Below are 23006 nucleotides of genomic sequence, written 5' to 3'. Positions count from 1 at the left end.
TGCACAGATCATGCATTATATTTACCAACCATTGCACCCTAGCTTAGAGCATACAAGAACTTAAAAATATTGAATCAAACAAATAACAACCCATATAATTTAATACAAAGCTCACCCCCATCATATTCTATTGTCAATGCCATAATTAACAAATCAATTAACTAACTTTCACGATTGATTTTCCTTAGTTACATTTCCATATTGATTAGCAAAATTAAACAAATATACATGAACATAAAATAGTGAATCAAATAATAAGGAGTAACATATATAATACAAAGCTCATTTCCATCGTATTATCAAATCCTTAATGAAATTTATTGCGCATCTATGAGTTTTTCATATATAGTTACTCTATTTCTATTTCGATAGTAAGAACTAAGAAGTATAACAGCTGATATTGAATATAATACCTAGTAATATCTTTATACACACATACAAATGGAATACGCTACATAACGAAATTAAGATGCCCACATACATGTGCAAAAACACAATATTATGTAAATGATATTGTCCAGATTTAGCGTTTTTAACTATCCTACTATGTATCGACAATATTGTTTACATAATATTGTGTCTAACACGCACAAACCAACTACACACAGCAACTAATTAACACTTTAAAGAATCAACTAATTAACACTAATGATGATGAATCAAGAAAATCAAGAAAGTCTGGGATACCATTCATCATGCACGTAAACGTACTAGGGGTCTTCGTCCAACCATTCCTCTAACTTATCAAACACAGCACTATCATCATTGGTCTTATTATTGCTTGCCAAGCGTTGTCCAACCGGTGCCGGGACTACTTGATGTCCAACCGGTGCCCGGACTGCTTGATGTCCGACCGGTGCCGGGACTGCTTGGTGTCCAACTGGTGCCGGGACTGCTTGGTGTCCAACCAATGTGGGGACTGCTTGGTGTCCAACCGGTGCCCGGACTGCTTGATGTCCAACCGGTGCCGGGACTGCTTGATGTCCAACCGGCGCTGGGACTGCTTGATGTCCAACCGGCACCGAGACTTGACCATGTACAACTTGTCCATGTGACGCCAAGGCATCATGTCCAATCCAGGTTGACCCTTGATTTTCAACAACTAATCCATATTGATCAGTCCAGTTTGACCCTTGATTTGCAATTGGCGTCGTCAAGTCTTGTCCAACCAATGCCGAGCCATATTGTTCAATCAACGCCGAGCCTTGATTATCATATGACGGCAAGCCTTGACTAACAGACACCGAGCCATATCGTCCAACCGTAGCCGAGCCATATTGTCCAATCAACGCCGAGCCTTGATTATCAAAAGACGGCAAGCCTTGACTAACAGACACCGAGCCATATTGTCCAACCGGAGCCGAGCCATATTGTCCAATCAACGCCGAGCCTTGATTTCCGAACGACGGTAAGCCTTGTTGAAGCGTAGCAGTAGAGCTTTGATGTCCAACCGATGCCGAGCCTTGATGTCCGACCGAGTCCGGGTCATGTCTTCGCCTAAACTTTGAGTCTTCCGATCCAAAAAAATCAATTAACTGCGGCTTATCATCTTCATTAGTCTGATTATTAATTGCCGTGTCTTGATCTCCAATCGCGGCCGGGCCTTGATCTCCAGGTAACGTTGCCGAGTCTGAGTCTTCCAAACCAAAAAAATCAATTAACTGCTTATCTTCATTAGTCTGATTGTTCTCTAGGTAACGCGGAGGCATCGGCATCATATCCTGCTCCTGCAGCAGACCCGATAATTGAAGACTCCTCGGCTTGTACAACGGAAGCCGAGCCGCTATGTCCGATTAATGGCATAAGGTTATCAAGGCCAGCTGCTGCAGCAGAGCCGACAAGTTGTTGAACTATTTTGTCGTACTTATCTGTAGGCAGCAGTTGCGGCTGCGGCACACCCGTAACCATTTCAACTGCGTTCTTGAAATCTGCATCATATTGACTGTAAGTACTGCTCGGAGTAGTGTCCGGATTCTTTCTCTTTGTGCCCTTTTTTCCCGGTATTTGGGTATAGTCAGACATTATTATGATGTTCGCTCACTTCAAGGAAGATTTCAATAATGGCGATCGATCCACCGTACTTTCTTGGAAATCTTGAGTAGTAGAAAGATTTCAAGTATTATTTTGTATGAATTGAATGAATGACACTTAGTTTAGTTTGTTTTGTGTAAATGGGGTGGAGATCGAGTAGAATTCTAAGCTATATTTATATATAGAGAGAGTATTATATTCGTCAGTTAGAATAGATCGATTCTTGGTTTGTTGGAATTTTGGACTTTTTTAATCTTATCGTTGACCGTTGACTATTATTGTTGCCCTTAAGATATTTTGACAATGGTTATCTGTTAGTTAGTTAGTTAGTTAGGTAGTTAGTTAGTTAGTTAGGCGGTTAGGCCGTTAGGTTGTTAGAGTGTTCTATCTTGTATATATACTCCTTCAACTCATGGCTGAGTACTGTATATTGTCTTAACCAATCTAAGTGATATATATGTGTTGCTTTAGACATCATTAGACATGTTTTAAAAGGCAAAAAGTGTGACTTATTTGGTATTATAGGCTTTTATTATCCCAAAAAAGATTGGACTGTCCCGTTCAATATAATTAGTGAGTTTGAAAAGAACATTATGCAATAAATTAAATGTTCTTAAACTATTGTTAAATCCAAATAATTAATCAACTGTATAGCTCAAGACGGGTCACGTTTTTGGAAGGGAAGAGCGTGTGACCTTTGATTGCATGATTACATCTAGTTTAAATTTACTTTAATCCGTAGTATTTAAGAAAGTTATACAAGTAGTAAAATAAGAAAATGAACAAGATAATTTAATAGTCTAATACAAATAAACATAAATGGAGGGAGCTTTGTATTACAAGTGTACATTTTTAACAACGTTGACTTTGGCTGACACGTCCCCAAAGTTTGAAATGCTAGAGTGTAGTTGATGTATTCTTAAGTTTTCGTGTCCTAAATCCAATTTTAGCTATCAAAAACTCCCTCTGTCCCTTAATTTTTGCCCCAATTTCCTTATTAGTCCGTTCTTTTAATTTTGCCCTATTTTATTTTTGGACATATGGGTCCACATTTTTTTTTTTTTTTTGGTAAGTAAGTGATTTTATTACCAAAAGGAACAAAGTTATAACTTACAAGCAAGAGGAAAGCTGTAACTCTCCAAAACTACAAAGCCTATACAAAGGCAAACACCCTCCTAACATTCCCTAACCCTCAAGGAACCACCTTCTAGGAAGGGTGTTCCAAGACAGGAGAGGGATCAACTATGGCTAGTGCTGTGGCACCTTCTAGGAAAGGTACACATCACTAGACATAGTAAACAGACAAAACAAGTAACAAAACAACAATACACAATACAGCCAGAAACAACAGTTATCTACTCTCACAACCATGCCATTAACCCCATGACTTTTCTCTCTCATCACTTTTTTTCAACCAAAACTTAATAAAGTAACATTATAATATGGGGCAAAAAATAAGAGACAAAGGGAGTAGTGTATAACTTTTAATCACAAATAACCAAAACCTTATTTTTAATTCTGTACTAACTATGAATTTTCTTTTCTCGATATATGAATCTATCTCGTACATTATCATGGTAACACTTCAATTTCAACACTCTAACTCAGTAACTTGTAAAACAGAAAAAGAAGCCATAGATTTTGGGCCAAGTTGAAAACAGAAAAGAAAGTTTAGATTTTGGGCCATTTGCAAAGTCTAGGCTTGATCCAAATGGCTTGGTAATCCATAAAATGTATTTAAGTCAGTCATACGTTAGGTCCTAGATTGGGCTTTTGGTAAAAGATTTTGGCTTCCGGGGCTTAGATATTGAGTCTCATTTGGCTTGAAATTGAGTAACTTTGAACTAACAACCTACATTTTGATTTTGAGGTGTTTTTATGATGTTCAATCTGACAACCATTGTCAAAATAAACTTTTTCAACATGACAATATGTGAAATTTAAAAACAGAATTATGACTTATTGTTTATATATGGAGGTCACAATTAATTTTACTAGAATTTATTTTTTATTTTTTTAAATGTGACTTATTATTTGAATATGGAGGTCATAATTGATTTTACTAGGATTTGTATGTATAAATGTATAACGTATAAAGTTCTCTTGGTCATGTATTAGTTGTCTTCATTTCAGAGTCTACCACTATAGTTAGGACTTAGGTGTGTTAAAGATGAATTTATAATAAAATCTAATTTCCATTTGAACTTTTTTCGGTTATGTTAATTCAACACCTTGTTGTATGTCAGGTGTTGTTTGTCAGATCCTCTAATACTTTGACACAACACATGCAAAACCCAAACATATAGTGACCTCATATGAAGAAAAAAAATTAAAATTTAAAAAGTCAATCAACACCGTGTCAAGTACAACACCCAAATCCCGCATATCAAAAAATATTATAATTCCCAATGGAGGAACCAAGTAATGTATGTAGTACAAGTAATTTGCTAATATAAGTGTGACACAAGATATGAATATTCTGGATGGCAGTCAAAGCAAAGTATTAACCTCCATCCAAAGTCATCACCAAAAAAACAAAAGCAAGAAAAAAGAATAGAAACAGCTCAGGCAAAAACTGCAAGATAATATAGCATAATAAAGTACATCACAATAATATGCTCTTATACTTTGCTCAAAATGCTAAGAAACCCGAAACAAGAATCAGAATAACATTAAGTAAAAGAAAGAAAAGCTTCCTTACCACAGCTTGTAAAGTACACCCTTCTCAATTCTCATTTCCTCTACATAAACCCATCTACCACTCCAACTCATTTCATCTCACCAAAGAGTCTTACACTTCATTCTAACTAAACCTCTCTATTTTCGTCGCGCTCTCGGCCACTCTGCCTGTTGCTTAACTAAGAGCCATATATATAGAGAGAGTTTTTTTTTTTTTTTTTTTTTTTCTTTGATTCAATTAAACACCATGGGTAAGAGTTTCTTTGTCAATGCGCTCGGGCTCGTTAGTCTTGTATTGCTTATGCAAAGAGGTGATGCAACTACATTTACAGTAGGTGGTTCTAAGGGTTGGTCTGTTCCTTCTGATAATGGTAATGTTTATAATCAATGGGCTGAAAGAATGCGTTTCCAAATTGGTGATTCAATATGTAAGTCTTCTTTTTTTAATTACCCTCTATTATTTCTCTTTTTCTTATGATATACTCTGTTCATCAAATCAAGTGTACATAATTTACATGTTTGAAATACAACAAGTTTAACTATACATGAACTAGTACACTTGTTCACTTTCGAAATGATTCTGATAATGTACACTATCAATATATTATTAGGCTACATTTTCATACAAACATTATACTATACACCTAAATAACATACCACGTCATTTATGTATCATTACAATCACAAAGTCATGATTTACATGTTCGAGTTACAACTTTTAATTAACTAAGAATGCATGATTTTTCCGATTTTCTAGTGTTTAAGTACCCATCATCAAGCGATTCAGTGCTTCAAGTATCAAAAGAGGACTACAGCAGCTGCACAACAACCTCACCAATAGCCAAGTACACTGATGGTAATACAGAGTTCAAGTTCAGCAAATCAGGCCCTTACTACTTCATCAGTGGTAACAAAGACAACTGTAACAAAAACGAGAAGCTTGCAGTTGTAGTTATGGCAGACAGAAGTGGCAAAAGCTCACCACCTTCGCCTTCGGCCTCTGCACCTTCCCCTGATCAACAGCCACCTATCGCCTCCCCGCCTATGGACAACGGCACCACCTTAGCTCCTGCAGGTGGTTTAGGTCCCTCAGCTGACTTAGCTCCTTCAGCTGAGTCTAACCCACCTAAGAAAAATGGTGCAGCCTCAACTGTCATGAGTTTTATGGGTGTTTTTGGTGCATTTGTTGGTTCTTCTGCTATCCTAGCTTTCTGATTGATCCTCCATGGTTGAAGATATGTATGTATGGTGGAGGATTTTCTTCCTTTTTTTATTAATTTTATTTTAATTTGTGATGATGAATGTATTTTCTTGTGATTTTGATTCTCAAGAAAGTTGGTATTTTGTGATTATTTGTTGTGTTTGATGAATAAAAGAGGTCATATTGGTCTTGTGATTCTCTCAAGTTGAGGGTTATATACTTAAATGTATAGGCAAAAATAAATGGATTCCATTATATTGTGTGAAATGTACATTTATATTCAATTTTTCTGTCCCCCCCCCCCTAAACTTCAATCAATTTCATTTATATTATCTTTCTATACAAAAGAGATGATTTTTAAAACATCAAATTATATAAATAATTGTTTTACAGTTGACAATGCTAAGTTATTATGTACTCGTACAAATCTAATTCGATACATATGATTTAAACCTCAAACTTTAAGATTTAAGGTAAGAATCTTACCAAGTGAACAACACTTTGTAGGTTATATATGCGTTATCTTAGCTATTTCAATAATACATTTATTACCAAACTTGTGTGTATATATTACTTTATTACTTACAAGATCAGGTAAATGCAAACTACCAATCTATTTAAAATTTCAATATATGTAATATTTCTGATTAATGTTGACTATCAATGCAATAATTAATTCCTCAATATATGTACAAAAATAATATTACTTCGTATTTGAGAAGGAAGGATTATACGATAATACCCAACCGTTAATGATGTATGTCACATGGGAATTTGTTGCAGAATTACAGTATTGTTACAATGTTACCTGAGGAATATATGCCTTGTGCCCTCAACCCAACCGAATTAACAGCAGCAATAGTAACAGGGTAATAAATTGTGCCATACGTTAGTAAAAATAAATTACAATTTGTAACATGATCAACAAAGCCCGTCTAGCTCAGTTGGTAGAGCGCAAGGCTCTTAACCTTGTGGTCGTGGGTTCGAGCCCCACGGTGGGCGTTCTTTTTTCATTCCCATGCAATTTTTTTTTTTTGCACACATGAGACTTTTAGCATCTGCTAATAGTTAAAAAGCATATCATGTTTAAAGAATGTCCTTTTGAGGCATAACTATTTTATGAAAGTTCAACTTTTATTGGATAACAAATTGTAAAAAGTAGATAAATTGGTTGATTTTTGGTCACAAAACCTCCCAAAAATTCACAAAGAATAAATACAGTTTTGGGAGAGAACAGGTACTCAGGTAGGCATAGTCAATGTCCGCAAATCCGCAATGACGACCTTGGTGTAGCAAAATTATAATATCAGCTGTAAACAAACATTGCGACTAGTACAACAGGGTAGCCTTGGCAGTCCTCTAGATAGAATGGCGGACCTGCTCTAGAAAATAAAGCTTCGGCAAAACTAAAATAAAGCTTAGGAGAGTTTTTTTTATAATATAGATAATGTATCTGTTTGTAATCTACGACAAGTCTGTTTTAAGGACATGGGAAGAACTCTCTGAAAGGTTTCAGATCTCCCTATGCAAGCCAAAAGATGTGGAGCTCCAATTCCACTAGATTCTGCGTACATTATTTTTCATTACCAATAAGGTAAAATTTGAATAATTCATAAATTCTAGAGCAATCAAAGCGACCGTGTGTCTTAGGGAATTCATGAAATTTCTCAAAAGAAAAGAGAGATAGAGAAGTCCAGAACTCCAGATGTTTGTCGATCATTCCTATACACATTGTTTGTAGCCTGCTGCAAAATCAATATTTCTACACCTGAATTCCAAATGTTCGAGCAATGAGGAAGACTGTGCATCTGCAACACTAGAGCCTACTCCGCCACAGGGATAAAAAGAGAGATAAACTCACTTTCCTATCAAAAATTTTTGCCTAACTCAACTTTCTTTATCAGCCGCATTGTGTTGTGCAGAATTGAATCTAAGATCCCGGCTACCTGAAACAGAACAAATAACTTCATGAAGTGACAAACGAAAGTTTTGTTAATGAGGAAGGAAATGAACAAGAACACTAACCGTGAAAACACCCCCAATAATAGCACAAATGTTGGTAAGGAAGTGCGAAAAAGATCTGGGATTTTCTGTTATCAACACCTGCTTATAAAAGAAAAGGGTTAAAGGTGCCAGGTTCAACATATAGAGGCATAATTTGCACTTGTATTTCCATAGTAAGGAGGACGGACCTGCATGGGAGAGAGCTCAAAATGAAATTTGGCGACTGGGATGTCATGACTCTGAATCAAACTACTGTGTGCAGTATATTCATACTCCTCTAACAATGTATGTTCGTTAGGTGATCGCACTTCTGTTTTTACCACTTGAAGATAATGCTCAATCTGCAGTTATCAAAAAATTAGTTGCTGCCAAGATGAGCACTACAAAGAAAAGCATAAAAGAAACAGTGCCAATCTATATCAATAATAATCCACTTTTTTAAAAATATCAGGTTAGCCCATTCATTGACTTCTACTATATACATTATATTTCGAGTAGTCCAGCACAAATTTTATTGATTCGGGCTTAGCAAACACTAACGTACCAGAATAATTAAAATTTGAGTATTAATTACATTAAAGCCTGGGATAAAAGAGTAAGGCTTGAGCTTCAAGCCCCAAAAACGCTGATCCATTTTAGTCTCAGTAACTCTCATTTGGCCAGCGATTAAGTTGCCAATATCACCCAAAATTTTCTAAAATGCCTACACAAATGCCAGTAGCTACAAGGAAATCGGAGTTACAGACAGATAAGACAAACAGAGATAGCTGGAAACTCACTGTAACCATTGCATTTGAGGCCTCGTCTTGGTTGATATATGATTTACCACTCAATCGATCATGGCTTGCACCAAGATAAGGTATGATCCTTTGGACATCAGTCATAACCCTGGGTGAAATTCTCTTACCAAATGAAAGGTGGGTAATGACATGAGACATGTTCATCTTAGATGAATCAAATGAATGTGATCCAGAATGAGCAGAGACAATAAGGTTTCCAGGAACCTGCAAGGTACAGCAATAACACCAATCTAATCAGAAAAAAAAACATATGGTCCAATTTAAGTAGAGAAACCAAGGAACAACAATACATCAAATAATCACACATCAAGTACACATAGAAAATCAGAATATGCATACAACTATAATTTCAGGGCTGAGAAAATAAGTTCAATTACCTTCTTAACACGGACAAATCCTTCAATTCTACAGCCACCTGAAGGTGGTGCTAGCCTCTTTATGTTCTGAGTCTTATTGCTAGATTTATCTTCGAGAGCCAGAGTTTGGTTTCCCAATGGGATTGCTGAAACCAGAGATTCCATAAACTACAGAAAAAGATGGGGAAATGAGAAGAATTAAATGCAATTCTAGGCAACAAAAATCAACCCAAGGAAAAATAAAAGCCAGAACGGATGTCCCGTCGATAGACAAAATCTTTTACCTTAACAAGAGTATCAGTGTCACGATCCCCATAGTAAGATTCGTGTTCATGATGTCCATGCTCATTCCTATTAGAAACAAGTTTAATCAAAATGGGGACTTTGGGAAACTGAGATGATCCAGATAACAAAGGAACTCAACACTAGCATACAGTGGTGGTCATTACAGATAGATGAACAAGAAACAATTTATATTGCTTTGGATCAGATTCATCAAAGTTGGACTTGGTGTTGTGCAGTGACATGTAAGATTATGAAAATGTCGGGAAAAAATGAGAATCAAATTTAGCTTACTTCACATCGCTTCCTTTACGGAAAACTCTGATAGATGGATATCCTTGCACATGATGCCTGAAAATTTTCCATGAAGACAATATTAATGCAACAAAAAGCAGATAGGATCATAGGAGCAACAACTAAGTGTTAAAAGCAGCCAATCAAACATTTATGATACAATTTTGGCAGCTCTGGGAACTTTATGAAGAGACTGAAGTCTTTGCTAGAATTTTTCAACTGTTAAAGGAATTTTGAGCTCTTAGGCTTGGAGAGACCCTTCCTAGTTCCTAGAAGATAAATCTCTCTTTTAGAACTTTGTATATTATATACAGGTAACGTTTCTTTCTTTGGAATATAATCATTTACTTACTGAGGAGAATATTTCTGAGGTTTTCAAAACTGGGTAGGGAAGAGAAAATTGAGCTGAAGAATTAAATAAAATAAAATAAATAAATAAATAAATAAAATAAAATAAAATAAAAAAGCCCTACAAATGTCATTGCAAAGGACATTAAAGCAAAAACAACGGCATGAAACTGCAGGAGTTAAGATTTTAGCCTTAAAATAAAATAAATAAATTAATAAATAAAATAAAATAAAAAAAGCCCTACAAATGTCATTGCAAAGGACATTAAAGCAAAAACAACGGCATGAAACTGCAGGAGTTAAGATTTTATGAACAAAGTTCTTGATTTTGTGGTGAATCTGGTGGTAGCACAGTAATTTTTTTTTCCCAACCAAATGTTGGAAAAAAAAAATGTCATGGGAGGTATCCGCATAAATTTTAAATACAAGCCTTTTCTCCTAAAAACTAAATCACTGCCAGAGGATTCTTGTTGGGGATCAAAGTGGAGTGAACACTTTTGTTCTTATAACAATGAAACCAAACCACACCCCCAAATTCAAAGAGCTTATCACAGACAAACGATTTACATTTCCCCCAACCCTTCTTAATTTATTCTGACAGCTTATACAGTATAGAAACTTGAACAGTCAGATGGATGACAGTCTGCAGCATGTTTCATACATCTCATACTCGTCTCAAAAATTCAAACAACCTCAAAATTCAAGACTCAAACTACCAACTTCTTCACATTTATAACAGAGGTGATCAAAAAAACATTTAATAACACATGGACAAAACAAGAAATGTGTTCTGCTGGTAAAACAGTCGTGTAGTAGTTAACAGGATCATTTAATATTTTCACATACTTTCAGACATCATGGCATCACCATGATATCCATAGAAAAGAAATATGTGATAGTATACCTCCTACACAAATCAACTTGTACAGTGCAGTCAACTTTCCCCAAAAGTATACGCCCATCAGCTTCTGGGTCATGTCTGCAACAAAAATAACAGACTAATGTTGAAAGCCATAACCAAGCACAACCTTATGGACGGATATGATACTGAGAAATGTTCCAGTGACTCATCAACATGCATTAAGAGGAAAAGAAATTATAAACAGCATACCTCTCTCTCATGATCATCGCTACCTTTTCCCATGAAGGTTTCTGCAAGGAAAATTGAAAATGTTATATCAACAATGTGTTCCAGCAGAAAATACTGTTGAACAAGTGCAATATAGAATATATTGCAGATGATGAATTCAGATGCATAGTTGTAGTAGGCATTGGACATAGCAGTATATATCCATTTTAAGCTCTTCCGATTTCGGAATGTTGTGAATTTAGTGATATTTGGATAGTTGGATGGAGTTAAGTACACCTAAAGTATGGTGTATATTGCAAGAGCATCAATACCATTATTTCACTTATGACCAGTACTATCTTCAGTTCAAACCAGTTAATGTTAGTTCTAGAGGTCTTACGGAGCTTTGGGTATCCTAGGTCTCAATAACTAACAGGTTTTGACATTTTGTTTCAGATAATTTTGTTTTAGAAATTGTACTCGACAAACAGGCTTGTGAAAAATAAGCATGTCACCATACATTGGTTTTGAAGACACTCCCTCTGTTTCGTATTAATCACAATACTTCCCTTTTTCATTTGTTTCGTATTAATTGCAACACTTCTGTATTTGGTAAGGACCCACTACTAAATTATTACTCTCCCACTAACCCCACTTGCACAAATATTTTATTATTTCTATCTCCTAACAATTAGATATATCCCCACTAACTATACTTTATATATTCCCCCTTTGGTCTCACCATATAATTTTCCTAAAACTTTGTGCAATGCCTAGTGTTGCGATTATTATAAAACAGACAGAGTAAATTGGGGCCTCTCAATCAGTCCTGATTTATCTGATATAAGGATGTATAGATCTTGACTTCCAAGGATCCTGTCTACAGAAATATATATATACTGGGCTACTTCTGTGTGGTCAAACAGTCAAGAGTTCAACACATTTAAGTTGGCTAACTAACATGCACCAGCAGCAGTAGAGACCAAGACCCTAACTCAGTCACTTATATGTAAGTCAAACATGGTTGCCATGGCCTAAAGTCTTACCACTTTTAGATCTATGACCAGATTACAAAAGTCAACCAGACGGGACAAAAGGACCAAACAGCCAAAGACTAATGGCAATCTAAGTTTCCACCTGCAGAAATAAAATGTGGTGCAATTTTTGTACTCAAAGTCCCAACAATGATAAGATCCAGTGCTGTATTATTCTGGATAACATGCACACGAACATACTTGCATGCAAAGTCTATTACCGATTGTCGTCCAATATTCCAATTGCATCCCAAAGAAAGGGGCAAATTTTGTTATACTATAGTCCCAACAATGGTGTTATCCAGTGCTTCATTAATCGGGATAACACGCTCTCATACATACTTGCCGTCGTAGTCATATTACTGATTTTCTTTCGATTCCATCCCAAATATATAAATGGTTCAATTGTTGCTGTACTTTGATCCCAATAATGATGTTATCTAGTGCTTCACTATTCTGGATAACAAGCTCACAGATATACTGCATTGAAAGTTTTTAAACGACGATTATCCACAGACATGGGCATGATCACTTGTAACAAAACCGTTTACAAGACGATGCTCCAGACTAGGAAACTTATAAGTGAATATCAAATTACAGCCTGCAGCATGGTCCCTCAGTAACTTTTACTTCGTATCTCAGAGCACACCCAAGTAATTTTTAAAAAACTGGTCCCTCAGTATGGTGCAAAAACATTTTCTGCCAAGTAGCCCTTTATTTTAATCAAACCCCATTCATAACTTACAATAATTGGAACTATCTAAGACATTTCATGGTCAAAGCTTCAACCATAACATCTTCAAGCCCAAGGCTTCAACAACTTAACTTTTCAATTATTTTTTTTTGCTCCCTTTCAATTAAAACTTTGTAAGAAAGGTAGACAGATAGCTCAAACATAGACTGCAGTCAATACTCTATCTAAACACTTAACACCAATACTTGTATTCAGGCAATTTATGAAGAATATATGACACTCCTCCATCTCACCATAAATATTGCTTTACAGCATCAAGCATCAATTAAAGAGGTGATAGAAATTAATGTTTATCAAACTGATTTTTGTGCCTTTAAATGTTTTTAATTTACTTGGAAGCTGATATAGAGTATTAAGTAGATATATAACAAGGATAGGGTATATGGGAAAAAGATTGTCAAACATTGCTTTTGTGTTGTAGAGCAACAATTACTTTGAGACAAGAAAAATAATTTCTTGAAACAACACTAATTGCAAGATGGAGGGAGTACCAGTCTTTTGCTCCAGTAGCACCATGGAGCATAAAAATTAACTACCAAAATATCATGCCTGCAAAAAGAAAAACTTATTGTCAACCAACAGAAATTTCTCTAATGGATCATCAAGTGAGCAACAAACCATGCTAGACATGAAATTTTTTTAATTACTATTGACACTAAAGTATCATAGTGTCATCAATCAAATTAGGGGCCGTAGTTCATGAAGCAAAAAGAGAAAATACAACGAGAAAGAAAGGGAAGGAATTCAGGAAAGAAACCAAAGCCTATAACCCTTATTTTGTTGGTACCGGAATTAGAATAAAAATTTCTGGGGTAATGTTTAATTTACAGTTAATAAAGAAAGGGAAATAAACTATTTTTATAACTCTTCCCAAACCATACCAGCCAATGGCTATGTCCATCCCTTGGTACTTGGCTAGCTTTCTCGGTTAAACAATCAGAAGCTCTAACACCTTTTTGAACAACTCTTAGTCTTTTCTCCCACGCACTAGCCTTTTCATCATTTTCACATCTACTTCACAATAACCTGCTTCTTCCCTCTCTCCCCCCCCCCCTCCCTCCCCACACACACACACACACACACACACACACTTAAAAATTGAGACTTTAACTAATTCTACAAAACCACCAAAATTTGGAGTGGGGAACCATGTTGGTCCAACCTAACCACAGCAAGGTCAATGAAGCACAGAAGTCAAGAAAGAAGAGCATAGAGATAACAGATAAGGAAATGAGAAGAGAGGTTTTTGGGGTGATTTTATCATGCCAATGTCCAATGAGCAAAAAAGAAATGCAAACTTTGTGAACTAAATAACAGAGAATTGAAGGTGCATCGTCCTCTTTTTCATTCTTGAATACCTCTATAACAAACTATCTTTAAATTAAACACAAGGAACGAACAGAACCTTAAAAGAACATAAAATTAATTACGGATTTTTCACCATATACCCTTGATTAATTTTTTTATTCACCATATTTCCATAAAAAATTTCAAATTCACCATATACACTTAAATTTCACTCAAATGTCATGAAATGCCCTTAATGACTAACGGCAATTAACTCCATTAGTCATTAAGGCTAAATTTTCCATGTGGCGACAAATAATTGGCTGCCTTTTAAATTAATTAAATTTTAAAATAATTATTTAATTAATTAAAAAAAAAATAACAACCACCACCAAAGCAAATTCCAGTCTAGCAGCCACCACCATGCAACCTCCCGCCGGCGTGGATTTCGCCTGATCCCTTATGCCGGCATAACCCAGACCCATACCCGACCTGCTGGCGGCCCCAAACCTCGACAACCCCTGAACCACCTTCTCCCCATAGTAAAAACCCCATCTTCTCTCCCTCAAAAAACCCTCCCCACCGCCGGTGTCCAAACCCCCCTCCCCACGGTGAACACCAATCGCTTCTCCCCTTGCCCCTTAACCACCACAACGAAACTCCAAAAAAAAAAAAAAAAAAAAAAAACTAAAATCGCAAATCAGGGTTTTGATTTTGGGATTTTAGGGTTTCGGGGTGATGGTTTCCGGCTAAAGTCAGCAGCGGCAACGCGGGGGAGCGAATCTGGGATGCCGGCGAAGGTTTTCGGGTTTGGAATTGGGGGTGGTTGCCTGATTTTCGGATCAGGTGGTTTGTCGGGAGGGTTTTTTACGGTTCAAGGCAGGAGGAAAAACACGACGCGGTGGTTCGGGGAGGTGCAGTGCGGCGCCGTCGTGGGGTTAGGGGGAGGTGCGGCATCGGCGTGATGGGGAGGCTGGCAGGCCGGCGGTTTTGGGGAGGTTGCTCGCTGGGGTTTGGTGGTTGGCAGAAGGTAGCTGGGTTAGAGGTGGTTTTTTTTTTTTTTTTAAATAAATTAATTAAATAATTAAAAAAAATAACCTACCAGATGCAGCCACGTGGCAAATTTAGCCTTAATGACTAACGGAGTTAACTGTTGTTAGCCATTAAGGGCATTTCGTGATATTTGTGTGAAACTTAAGTGTAAATGGTGAATTTGAAAAATTTTATGGATATATGGTGAATAAAAAAATTACTCAGGGGTATATGGCGAAAAATCCGAACTAATTATATTGAATAGAACTCACTCTTGTGCGGCTCTTTCAAAATTTTGCCCATTTAAAACAAGGGAACCTTCACCATAGTCTTCCTCACCATCATCGTCGTGCTTAATGAGATTTGTAGTGGCTCCGGATAGAAACTCAGGGCCTATTGGTCTCAAATGCGAATCTATTGAAAACTTGCGGATTGTTTTGGTTATATTCAACCTGTTCTGCAAATCAAATATCATAACTTTAGACAACTCAAAATGTATTTGAAAATGATTATGAAAAAAAAAAAGAGTTAAGAGTATAATAACTGTAGGACTTAAAAGATGTTTAGCAGCTATCCACCCATAAGAACCACGGACAATTTTTGAACAAATTACCTAGTCCCAAAGCATACTTGGCACCTAAGTTACATGAACTCAGGAACGGGTGTCGGACACGTGTCCAAGTGTCCGATTTGGCAAATTCCAAAAAGTTAGGACACAGGATCTCTATCCGATATTTGGATACAGGTGCAAGGGCACGTCATTTTAACTTTTACAAATAAATTTTATATTACAAAAGCTTCAATATTTTCATTAATATCCAATAGAATTATACTTCGTTTATTTTATGTAATTTATAATAGCTACTTTCTTAAAAGTAAAAACAATTAAACCAATCCTTCTTTCTACAAAATAGAAAAGCCCACTAGCCCAATCCCTTAGACCATCTCCATTGGTGAAACTCAACTTTGAGTATTGAAATACAAAATGAGTTGTTTTTTACCTCCAAGACTGCCCCTGAGGGTAGGCCTCGAGTGCAAGGGCCCAAAAATTAAAAAATATTAAAAAAATCAGTTTGCAACTTTGCATAGTTGTAGAATTTTACTCCGTACTTTTTAAAAACATAATTACTGCATTGATTTAGCAATTAACATTAAAATACTTGGCTGTCGATTAGGTAGAGATTACAATGTAATATAACCTCTTCACTTCTTCTCCTAATCTTCCAGTTTCTATGAGTATTTGCTCCAAAATATTAATCTTTCCAATTACACCATTTCATATTTATTCAATTACCAAAATTCAAGCCTTTTAATTTTGGCTAATTAATATTATGGCAACGGTTAAGATATTTAATTTTGGCTAATTAATATTATGGCACCCAAACCTCCACCCCTGCTCGCCACCAACAGCAACAACAAGAAGCAGCAATCCCTAAATTCTATGTAATATGAAAATAGTGAAGAAATAAACAAAAAGCAATCTTACCTTGGTGAAATCAAATTAAGGACCTATGTTTTTTGGATTTGACATCATATTAATTAAGGGACTGAGTTTTTTGGGCAAAATATTAATGAAGGGACTGAGTTTTTTTTTTTTTTCCGATGAGTTAAACATGAGTTAACTTACCGGATTGTTAATAAGAGGTCCCAAAGGTGAAAAAAAAAACTAGGAGGTCCCAAAAGGTGAAAAAATGAAAAAGATAGACCCTATTCCTATACTTAACTCAAGTTATTTTCATTGTCTTTTATTTAAATGTATTGCGTATAAAAAAAAAATGTTTACGTAAGGGGCCCTTTTCTTACATTATGCCTAGGGCCTTTAAACTTCCAGGAACGGGGCTGTTTACCTCCAATGGTGATACCCAACCCACTTCTCAATTTAGCAACTCATGTGAAGTCTAATTTTCCAATGGTGAGACTCTCTAAAGTATACTAATGTCACTTTCAATTTATGGCCCACCAAATCTATATTGTAAGTTTTTCAAAAAAAAAAATTAAAACTTAAATAAATTACAAAATATATTATAATATTGATAAAGGGCCCACACTTTTTGTCAAATGAGACCCAAAGTTGAGCATCTAAACTTAGCAACTTTCTTTTGGAGTTGCTAAGTTTAGATACCAACTTATTGGTATCCTTTGCAAAAAATACTCTCTCTCTCCTAGAAAAATTCCCATAAGTCTCACCATTGAAGATGGTCTAAGACCCTTACCTGGACGCCACCCACTATACATTAAATACTCAAAAACCTGGTATCTAATGACAAACTATTATATTAGATCTACACTTTTGCAGCAGAAAGGTAAGTTTGATAGTGAGAAGTTGGAATTGACAGAGAGAAACAACAAAAGCTACAACACTAGAGATTTTACGGAAAATGCAAAAATCAGTAAGAAAAACCTCAAGTATATTAACATCACACGCCAAACCAATTCCTCTCAAGAATCCCCCATGAACTAAAAATAGTTAGTTCGATGATACACAATATCTCCCCTATGATAACAAAGAGCTATAATTGCTTATAGTCTGTACCATTAGATCACTAGTCCAAAATGCAAGGACTGTTGTTGATTAACAAATATTAAGAAGCACATGCAATTTGATGAGCCACTTTAATTTTTTGTCCATTAAAGCAGTATAATACAATGCCAAAGAAGAGTAAAGAAGAGTTAATGTTGAGAAAACCAAGTGCTAAATTGGTTGCTGTAATAAACTAACCTAAGGAGGGGCGTTATGGGCAGTCTAATACTACTAGGTTAATAGTCTTTAGTTTTATTAAAAATAGAGAGAGAGCGAAAAGGAACAGGCAGGCAGATTTTGGAGTGAATCTTTAGGAGCGTTGTGACCTCAAGTCACTAATGCCTAAAGTTGCTAGCTTGTAGAAGCCCCCATTTTCAATATTTCAATCAAAGATTCGATCTTTCCTCTCTGTTTTCTGTGTTAATTGTGTGTGTGTGAGAGTCAAGCAAGCTTTAGTCCATGACAGTTGCAATGTAGAATTATTATGCTCTTTTCATGCCCAAGCAAGAAAGACACCCCCCCCTACAGTATTCATTGCTGGATTCATATGATTGCAGAGAACTTTTTTTATTTCATAAAGCATAAAAATCAACGGAAGCAATAGGATGATAGTAATTACCGTCCCCAACACATCGCTCACATCCACAGAAGCAAATTCACAAGAGAGTGCTGGAAAGCTACAAAAAATATATTATGAAATATGTTAGCATACAGCATTACTAATCAACATTTATAAGAAACATATAAAAGAACGAAGAAGCAAAGGATGATTTGGCTCGATAAAGCTTAAATTGTCAAAGTTAACAGCATGCTAAAGCAACCTAAAAACAAAACCTTGAGTAGTACCAAGGAAATGACATAAACAGCAAGAACAAGAAGCAATAGAAAAATCCACAGATGAACCACTAGTAGCAATGAACAGCAGAAAGTCAGGCACTGATACTCTACACCTAAAAGGCTATAACATCTGAGGACACCAATTACACTACTGCTATAGGCTTTAACTAGCTTACTTAATGAAGAAAATCTCTCGGGCTATCCTTTAACAAAAACTGACAGTTTTTCTCATATATGCTTGATACACCAGCATAAATTATGGAAATAAAAACATTTACCCTATATGTAAGAATCTTAGTAAGTTAATAATTAGATTATAATACACCCAACAGAAAATCAGTAGATTTCATAAGGGTGTATATTGCCCTTCATTGGAATATTACAGCATAAGTGTATATGGAATATTGTAAACATGATAGGAGGTTTTCCTTACAACTGCCTACTCCCATGCTAGTTACTATTCTTCTATACCACATCATCATTTGTCCAACCAAAATCAAAGGATCAACATAAATTATTCCATAGTTTTCTTTTGTATATAATGATCATCGGTTCAGCGGAAGTCAGAGATTTGTTTTCAACCAATTTTGCACTTGTCTAAGAATTGACAAATTATGAAGCAAGCACCTATATGTTCCCTGTTCACCCTAGGCTGGATTTATATTCTTTGTTCATCGGTCCTGCTCAGCCTTGTTAAAGATAGAAACAAGATTGTCAGCTCCCTTTGACATCTAAACGTTTCAAAGATGGGAGAATCCTTGTCAACTACATTTCCCCATGCCATCACTTGTCTCCAATGTAATGCTACACCTTTTGCTCCATATATCAATCAACCAGTTTCTGTTGCAATTTTAGTTTTATAAGACATCAAAATACGGAAAGAGGGGTGTTTCAGATTTACTAAACATCTGCAGTTCTTGACAAGTCAGTGTGAATCACAGGGCCAGCCCCAAGGTATGATATTCATGATTATGTTTCATTTGTGATATAGCATGCAAAGCTTTGTCTCAAGATAAAGCTTGTATGTTTATCCCTGCTGGCCTGCTCATGGATAGATTGTTTGGTTTTGGAGGGTTTTGGCAATCTACCCTCATCTCTAGTGACAGGAATCACTGCCACGTCATTCTTTTATTTTTCTGTGAATATTGGATAGAAAGAAGGTCATTTGGTTGTCTCGGTCAGATTTATATAAACCCTCCACAGGCTTAACATAAAAACAAATTCCAATGACAATCTGAAAGTATTCATTAAATTTAGCTTGAAAAAAACTCCATAAAGCTTTATGTACAGTATTAATTTAAGACTTAAGGTCATCACTGTTTTTTTGAACACCATTGGTATTAAGCTATAATATTTCTTATTATTGATTGGCCCAAGGAGCATTCAAAGAGCAAAAACAAGTTCAAACCAACAGAAGACAGTCATTAAACAAATTTAATGAGAGTAAAATGAATTTACTCTAAAAACATCTAACATTTCTATCAAAGTGCTTTTTAACTTTAGGATAGGTAGATATGCGAAATTACATACACCAAATGTATTGATCAGAATATCGCCCAAAAACCTTGAAAAGCAGCAGCATGAAACAAGAATATAATGCAGATGTAAGCAACGATTAAGAATACGAAGTAATTCAAGTCCAGTTTGCACGGTTAATTGTATATAAAAAAAATAATAAGAAGGGGAGCGAGCAAGAGAGAGAAAAGACAGAATCTGAAAGAAATAGAACAAACTGATTAAGATAGTTGGTTCCTGTATTATCCTACCTCATATTGAAATCAATGCGTAAGAATTCTCCATCAGGACTCTTGTCAACTACCACAGATGTTGAGGTGCTGAGGGCCAAGTAACTGCTTAGCTCCTGCAAAGATACCATATATGTTGTTACCAGTCACACATTTGACAGCTGATATAGGCTTACTGGCTGGGGGGGGGGGTAAATTAATAACTTTCTATTTAATATTTTCGCAAGAAATAACTTTTGTTTTGTTTTATGTCAGAATTGATGAAGTTAATGTTGGCCTCAGGAAAATACATTGCTTCATTCAAAGGTAGGGTATCAAGGCCCTGCATAGCTTGAGCCACTTGCATATCCATGGCTCATAGCAATACTTCTGCTGCAGCTTATCTCATTTTGACACACCAATTATGTGACAAAATTTATGCCATAAAGCCCATAATCACCGGAAAAGTCCAGAAAGACTCATTGGAGTTTGGGAGCCAAACAACTTTTTAAAAGTGCCACAGATTTAGCTCAAGTAATTAAACAAGCTAGAGCATCAGCATGGACTATTAGTTACAAAATGACAGAGTGTCAGACTACTCAGATCTCAACCACTTCAAAACTGAGCCTTCATGGGCCTCAAAAATTCAAGTTTAAGCATGCAACTATTCAGCTAGCCAGACTTGTCTCACTCCATAAAAGCAGACCATACTGAACATCTTGGGTGAGGGGTGAAGAGAAGGAAAAAAAAAAAATGTCTGCGTTGAGGAAAATGTGCACATGATTGCAAAAACTAAGGATACCAGTCAAGAGCTACTTACCATCCCAAACAAAAAAATTATGGCAAGGGCAGCTACTATGGACAATCCTGCACCTGACAATGATGCCTCTGTTAAATCTCTGGGAATTTTTCTGCATGCAAAATGGAGAAAAGATCAGTCAACACAAATAGGTAAAATTACAGATATTAATTTCTAGGACACAATATTAATTCTCTAAATGCCCCATCATTTCCTCCTAAGGCATGATTGGATTAGTGGTAATGCATTAAAGAGGTAATTTAAGTTAAAATAAATAAAATATAAGAGAGTAGAGATAGTGATGAAGGGGATGAGGCGGTGGTAAAGAGAATAAGGTAGTGGCTGTATAAGAAAGAAAGAGGGAGGGATGGAGAGAATTATTACCCGCATCATGGGGATAATAGGTACCCACCACCACCCTACGATAATTGACTAATTGTTACTTCCAAATTGAGAGTAATAGTCATTTCCTGCTTCCTTCTCACCACACCACCATCACTAATGTCCTCCTTGCACACCTTCATTTTCTTTATTTGACTTTTAATACCCAATGCACTACCCCACAATCGAAGCATGCCCTTTGGAAAGGTTTCACTAAGATACATGATAATTAATGTATTTCTAGAAAGTAAAGAAACAAATTTCTCTTTAACTTTATACTCCAATATCCCTTAAGTTTTAATACACTTCCAAAGATGTTCCCTCGAATAATAAAAAAACATTTTACAACAATGAAAGACAATGAGTTGTCAAACTTTTAGATACATTTCTTATTTGTAAACAAGAATCATTATAAGGAGTATATCATACAAATTGTTGTAATACTGAAGAACTGAACTATAATATGGATAAACATACTAATATTTCAGATTAGCGGGAGTAATGATGTGCATATTCCATGGCCAATTTGTAAAGCAAAACAAGAACATGCATCTTCACTGCTAACTAAGAACAAACCAGACCAACACGAATCGACAACTACAGACAATCAAACTAAGAATTCATATAGTCCGTACAACAAAGTTGTTATAATATAATCTCAAAATCCGATACAATTTACAGTCCAAATTGATCGAAGTTTGAATTTTCAAAAACAATCATATCAACAATGCATCCACTCAAATGCTCAAATATTCAACATTCCTAAACAATTTCCTTTTAAACACTCAAAATTCTATAAACAAAATTTAAATTAAATCAATTTCAAGCTCGATTAAGCTACTCAAATGTCAAAATTCAGAGCACAAACAACAACAATTAATGATATAAAAACCAAACACATTACAAATCAGATTAAATTCAAGCCAGAAAATGCGAATCACAGAACAATAAATTAAAAAATCATAAAATTATCAAATTCCAAATGAAATTAGAACAGAAGAAGACATCTAACCGATAAAAATCGACGGATTTGAGCTTGCTAGAAGAAATCATGGCGTTCGGACTATATTTGCTAGTAAATTGAGGAAATTGAAGAATGAGAATGAAAATTAGGGATCTGGTGAGAGAGAATTGAGGAGAGAGATAAAAGGAAGGAGATCTCAAGGGAAAAAATGGAGCTTGGGTATCTCACTCTTGTGAGATGAGATGAATAGTGTTAAGCGCACGTCATGCATTTAGCAGCTACGGCAGCGTGTATTTTATGGCAGGTTGCTCTCTATTTGATATGAATAGTTGCGCACCACTCCCTAGTACTGTAATTTTTATTTGGTCCGTTATTTGGTCCGTGGAACAATAATGCGGATATTTTTCCAAAGTAAGCTATGTACAAAAACAAATTTGTAAAGTGAATGCGTGGCAAAATTATTTACCAAACTAAGCTTGTAAGGTAAAACGCTATTTCAGACAGCATTTTATACCCTGATTTTAAAAAATAAAAATTAAAGTATAAAACGCTGTCAGGACCTGTTGACTTTTTTTTAAAAATAAAAATAAAAATTCGTATTTTGTTATA

The 23006-nt window shown here is 35.7% G+C and overlaps 2 protein-coding genes and 1 non-coding gene across 3 annotated transcripts; 2 read left to right on the top strand and 1 right to left on the bottom strand.

The window, feature by feature from the left end:
- Positions 1-4501: 4501 nt before the first annotated feature.
- On the top strand, positions 4502-6178 carry LOC110721023 (early nodulin-like protein 1). Its single transcript, XM_021900147.1, has 2 exons — positions 4502-5138; positions 5468-6178. The coding sequence occupies exons 1-2, from the start codon at positions 4958-4960 to the stop codon at positions 5923-5925; spliced, it is 639 nt and encodes a 212-aa protein (XP_021755839.1). The 5' UTR covers positions 4502-4957; the 3' UTR covers positions 5926-6178.
- A 662-nt stretch (positions 6179-6840) lies between these two features.
- TRNAK-CUU lies at positions 6841-6913 on the top strand. The gene has a single exon. It is a non-coding gene; the product is annotated as a tRNA-Lys (tRNA).
- A 257-nt stretch (positions 6914-7170) lies between these two features.
- Positions 7171-22729, bottom strand: LOC110721022 (protein disulfide-isomerase 5-3-like). Its single transcript, XM_021900146.1, has 15 exons — positions 22446-22729; positions 21074-21164; positions 20296-20390; positions 18312-18369; positions 15444-15628; positions 13344-13401; positions 11107-11147; positions 10900-10974; positions 9648-9704; positions 9356-9422; positions 9093-9239; positions 8695-8919; positions 8104-8256; positions 7937-8014; positions 7171-7857 (listed from the first exon to the last, which is right to left on the bottom strand). The coding sequence occupies exons 1-15, from the start codon at positions 22484-22486 to the stop codon at positions 7780-7782; spliced, it is 1449 nt and encodes a 482-aa protein (XP_021755838.1). The 5' UTR covers positions 22487-22729; the 3' UTR covers positions 7171-7779.
- Positions 22730-23006: the final 277 nt, after the last annotated feature.

This window comes from Chenopodium quinoa, unplaced genomic scaffold, assembly GCF_001683475.1.
Source record: "Chenopodium quinoa cultivar QQ74 unplaced genomic scaffold, ASM168347v1, whole genome shotgun sequence".
Classification (NCBI taxonomy): domain Eukaryota; kingdom Viridiplantae; phylum Streptophyta; class Magnoliopsida; order Caryophyllales; family Amaranthaceae; genus Chenopodium; species Chenopodium quinoa.
The sequence above is the reverse complement of the archived record's forward strand: the minus strand, read 5'-3'. Positions and strand labels throughout refer to the sequence as shown.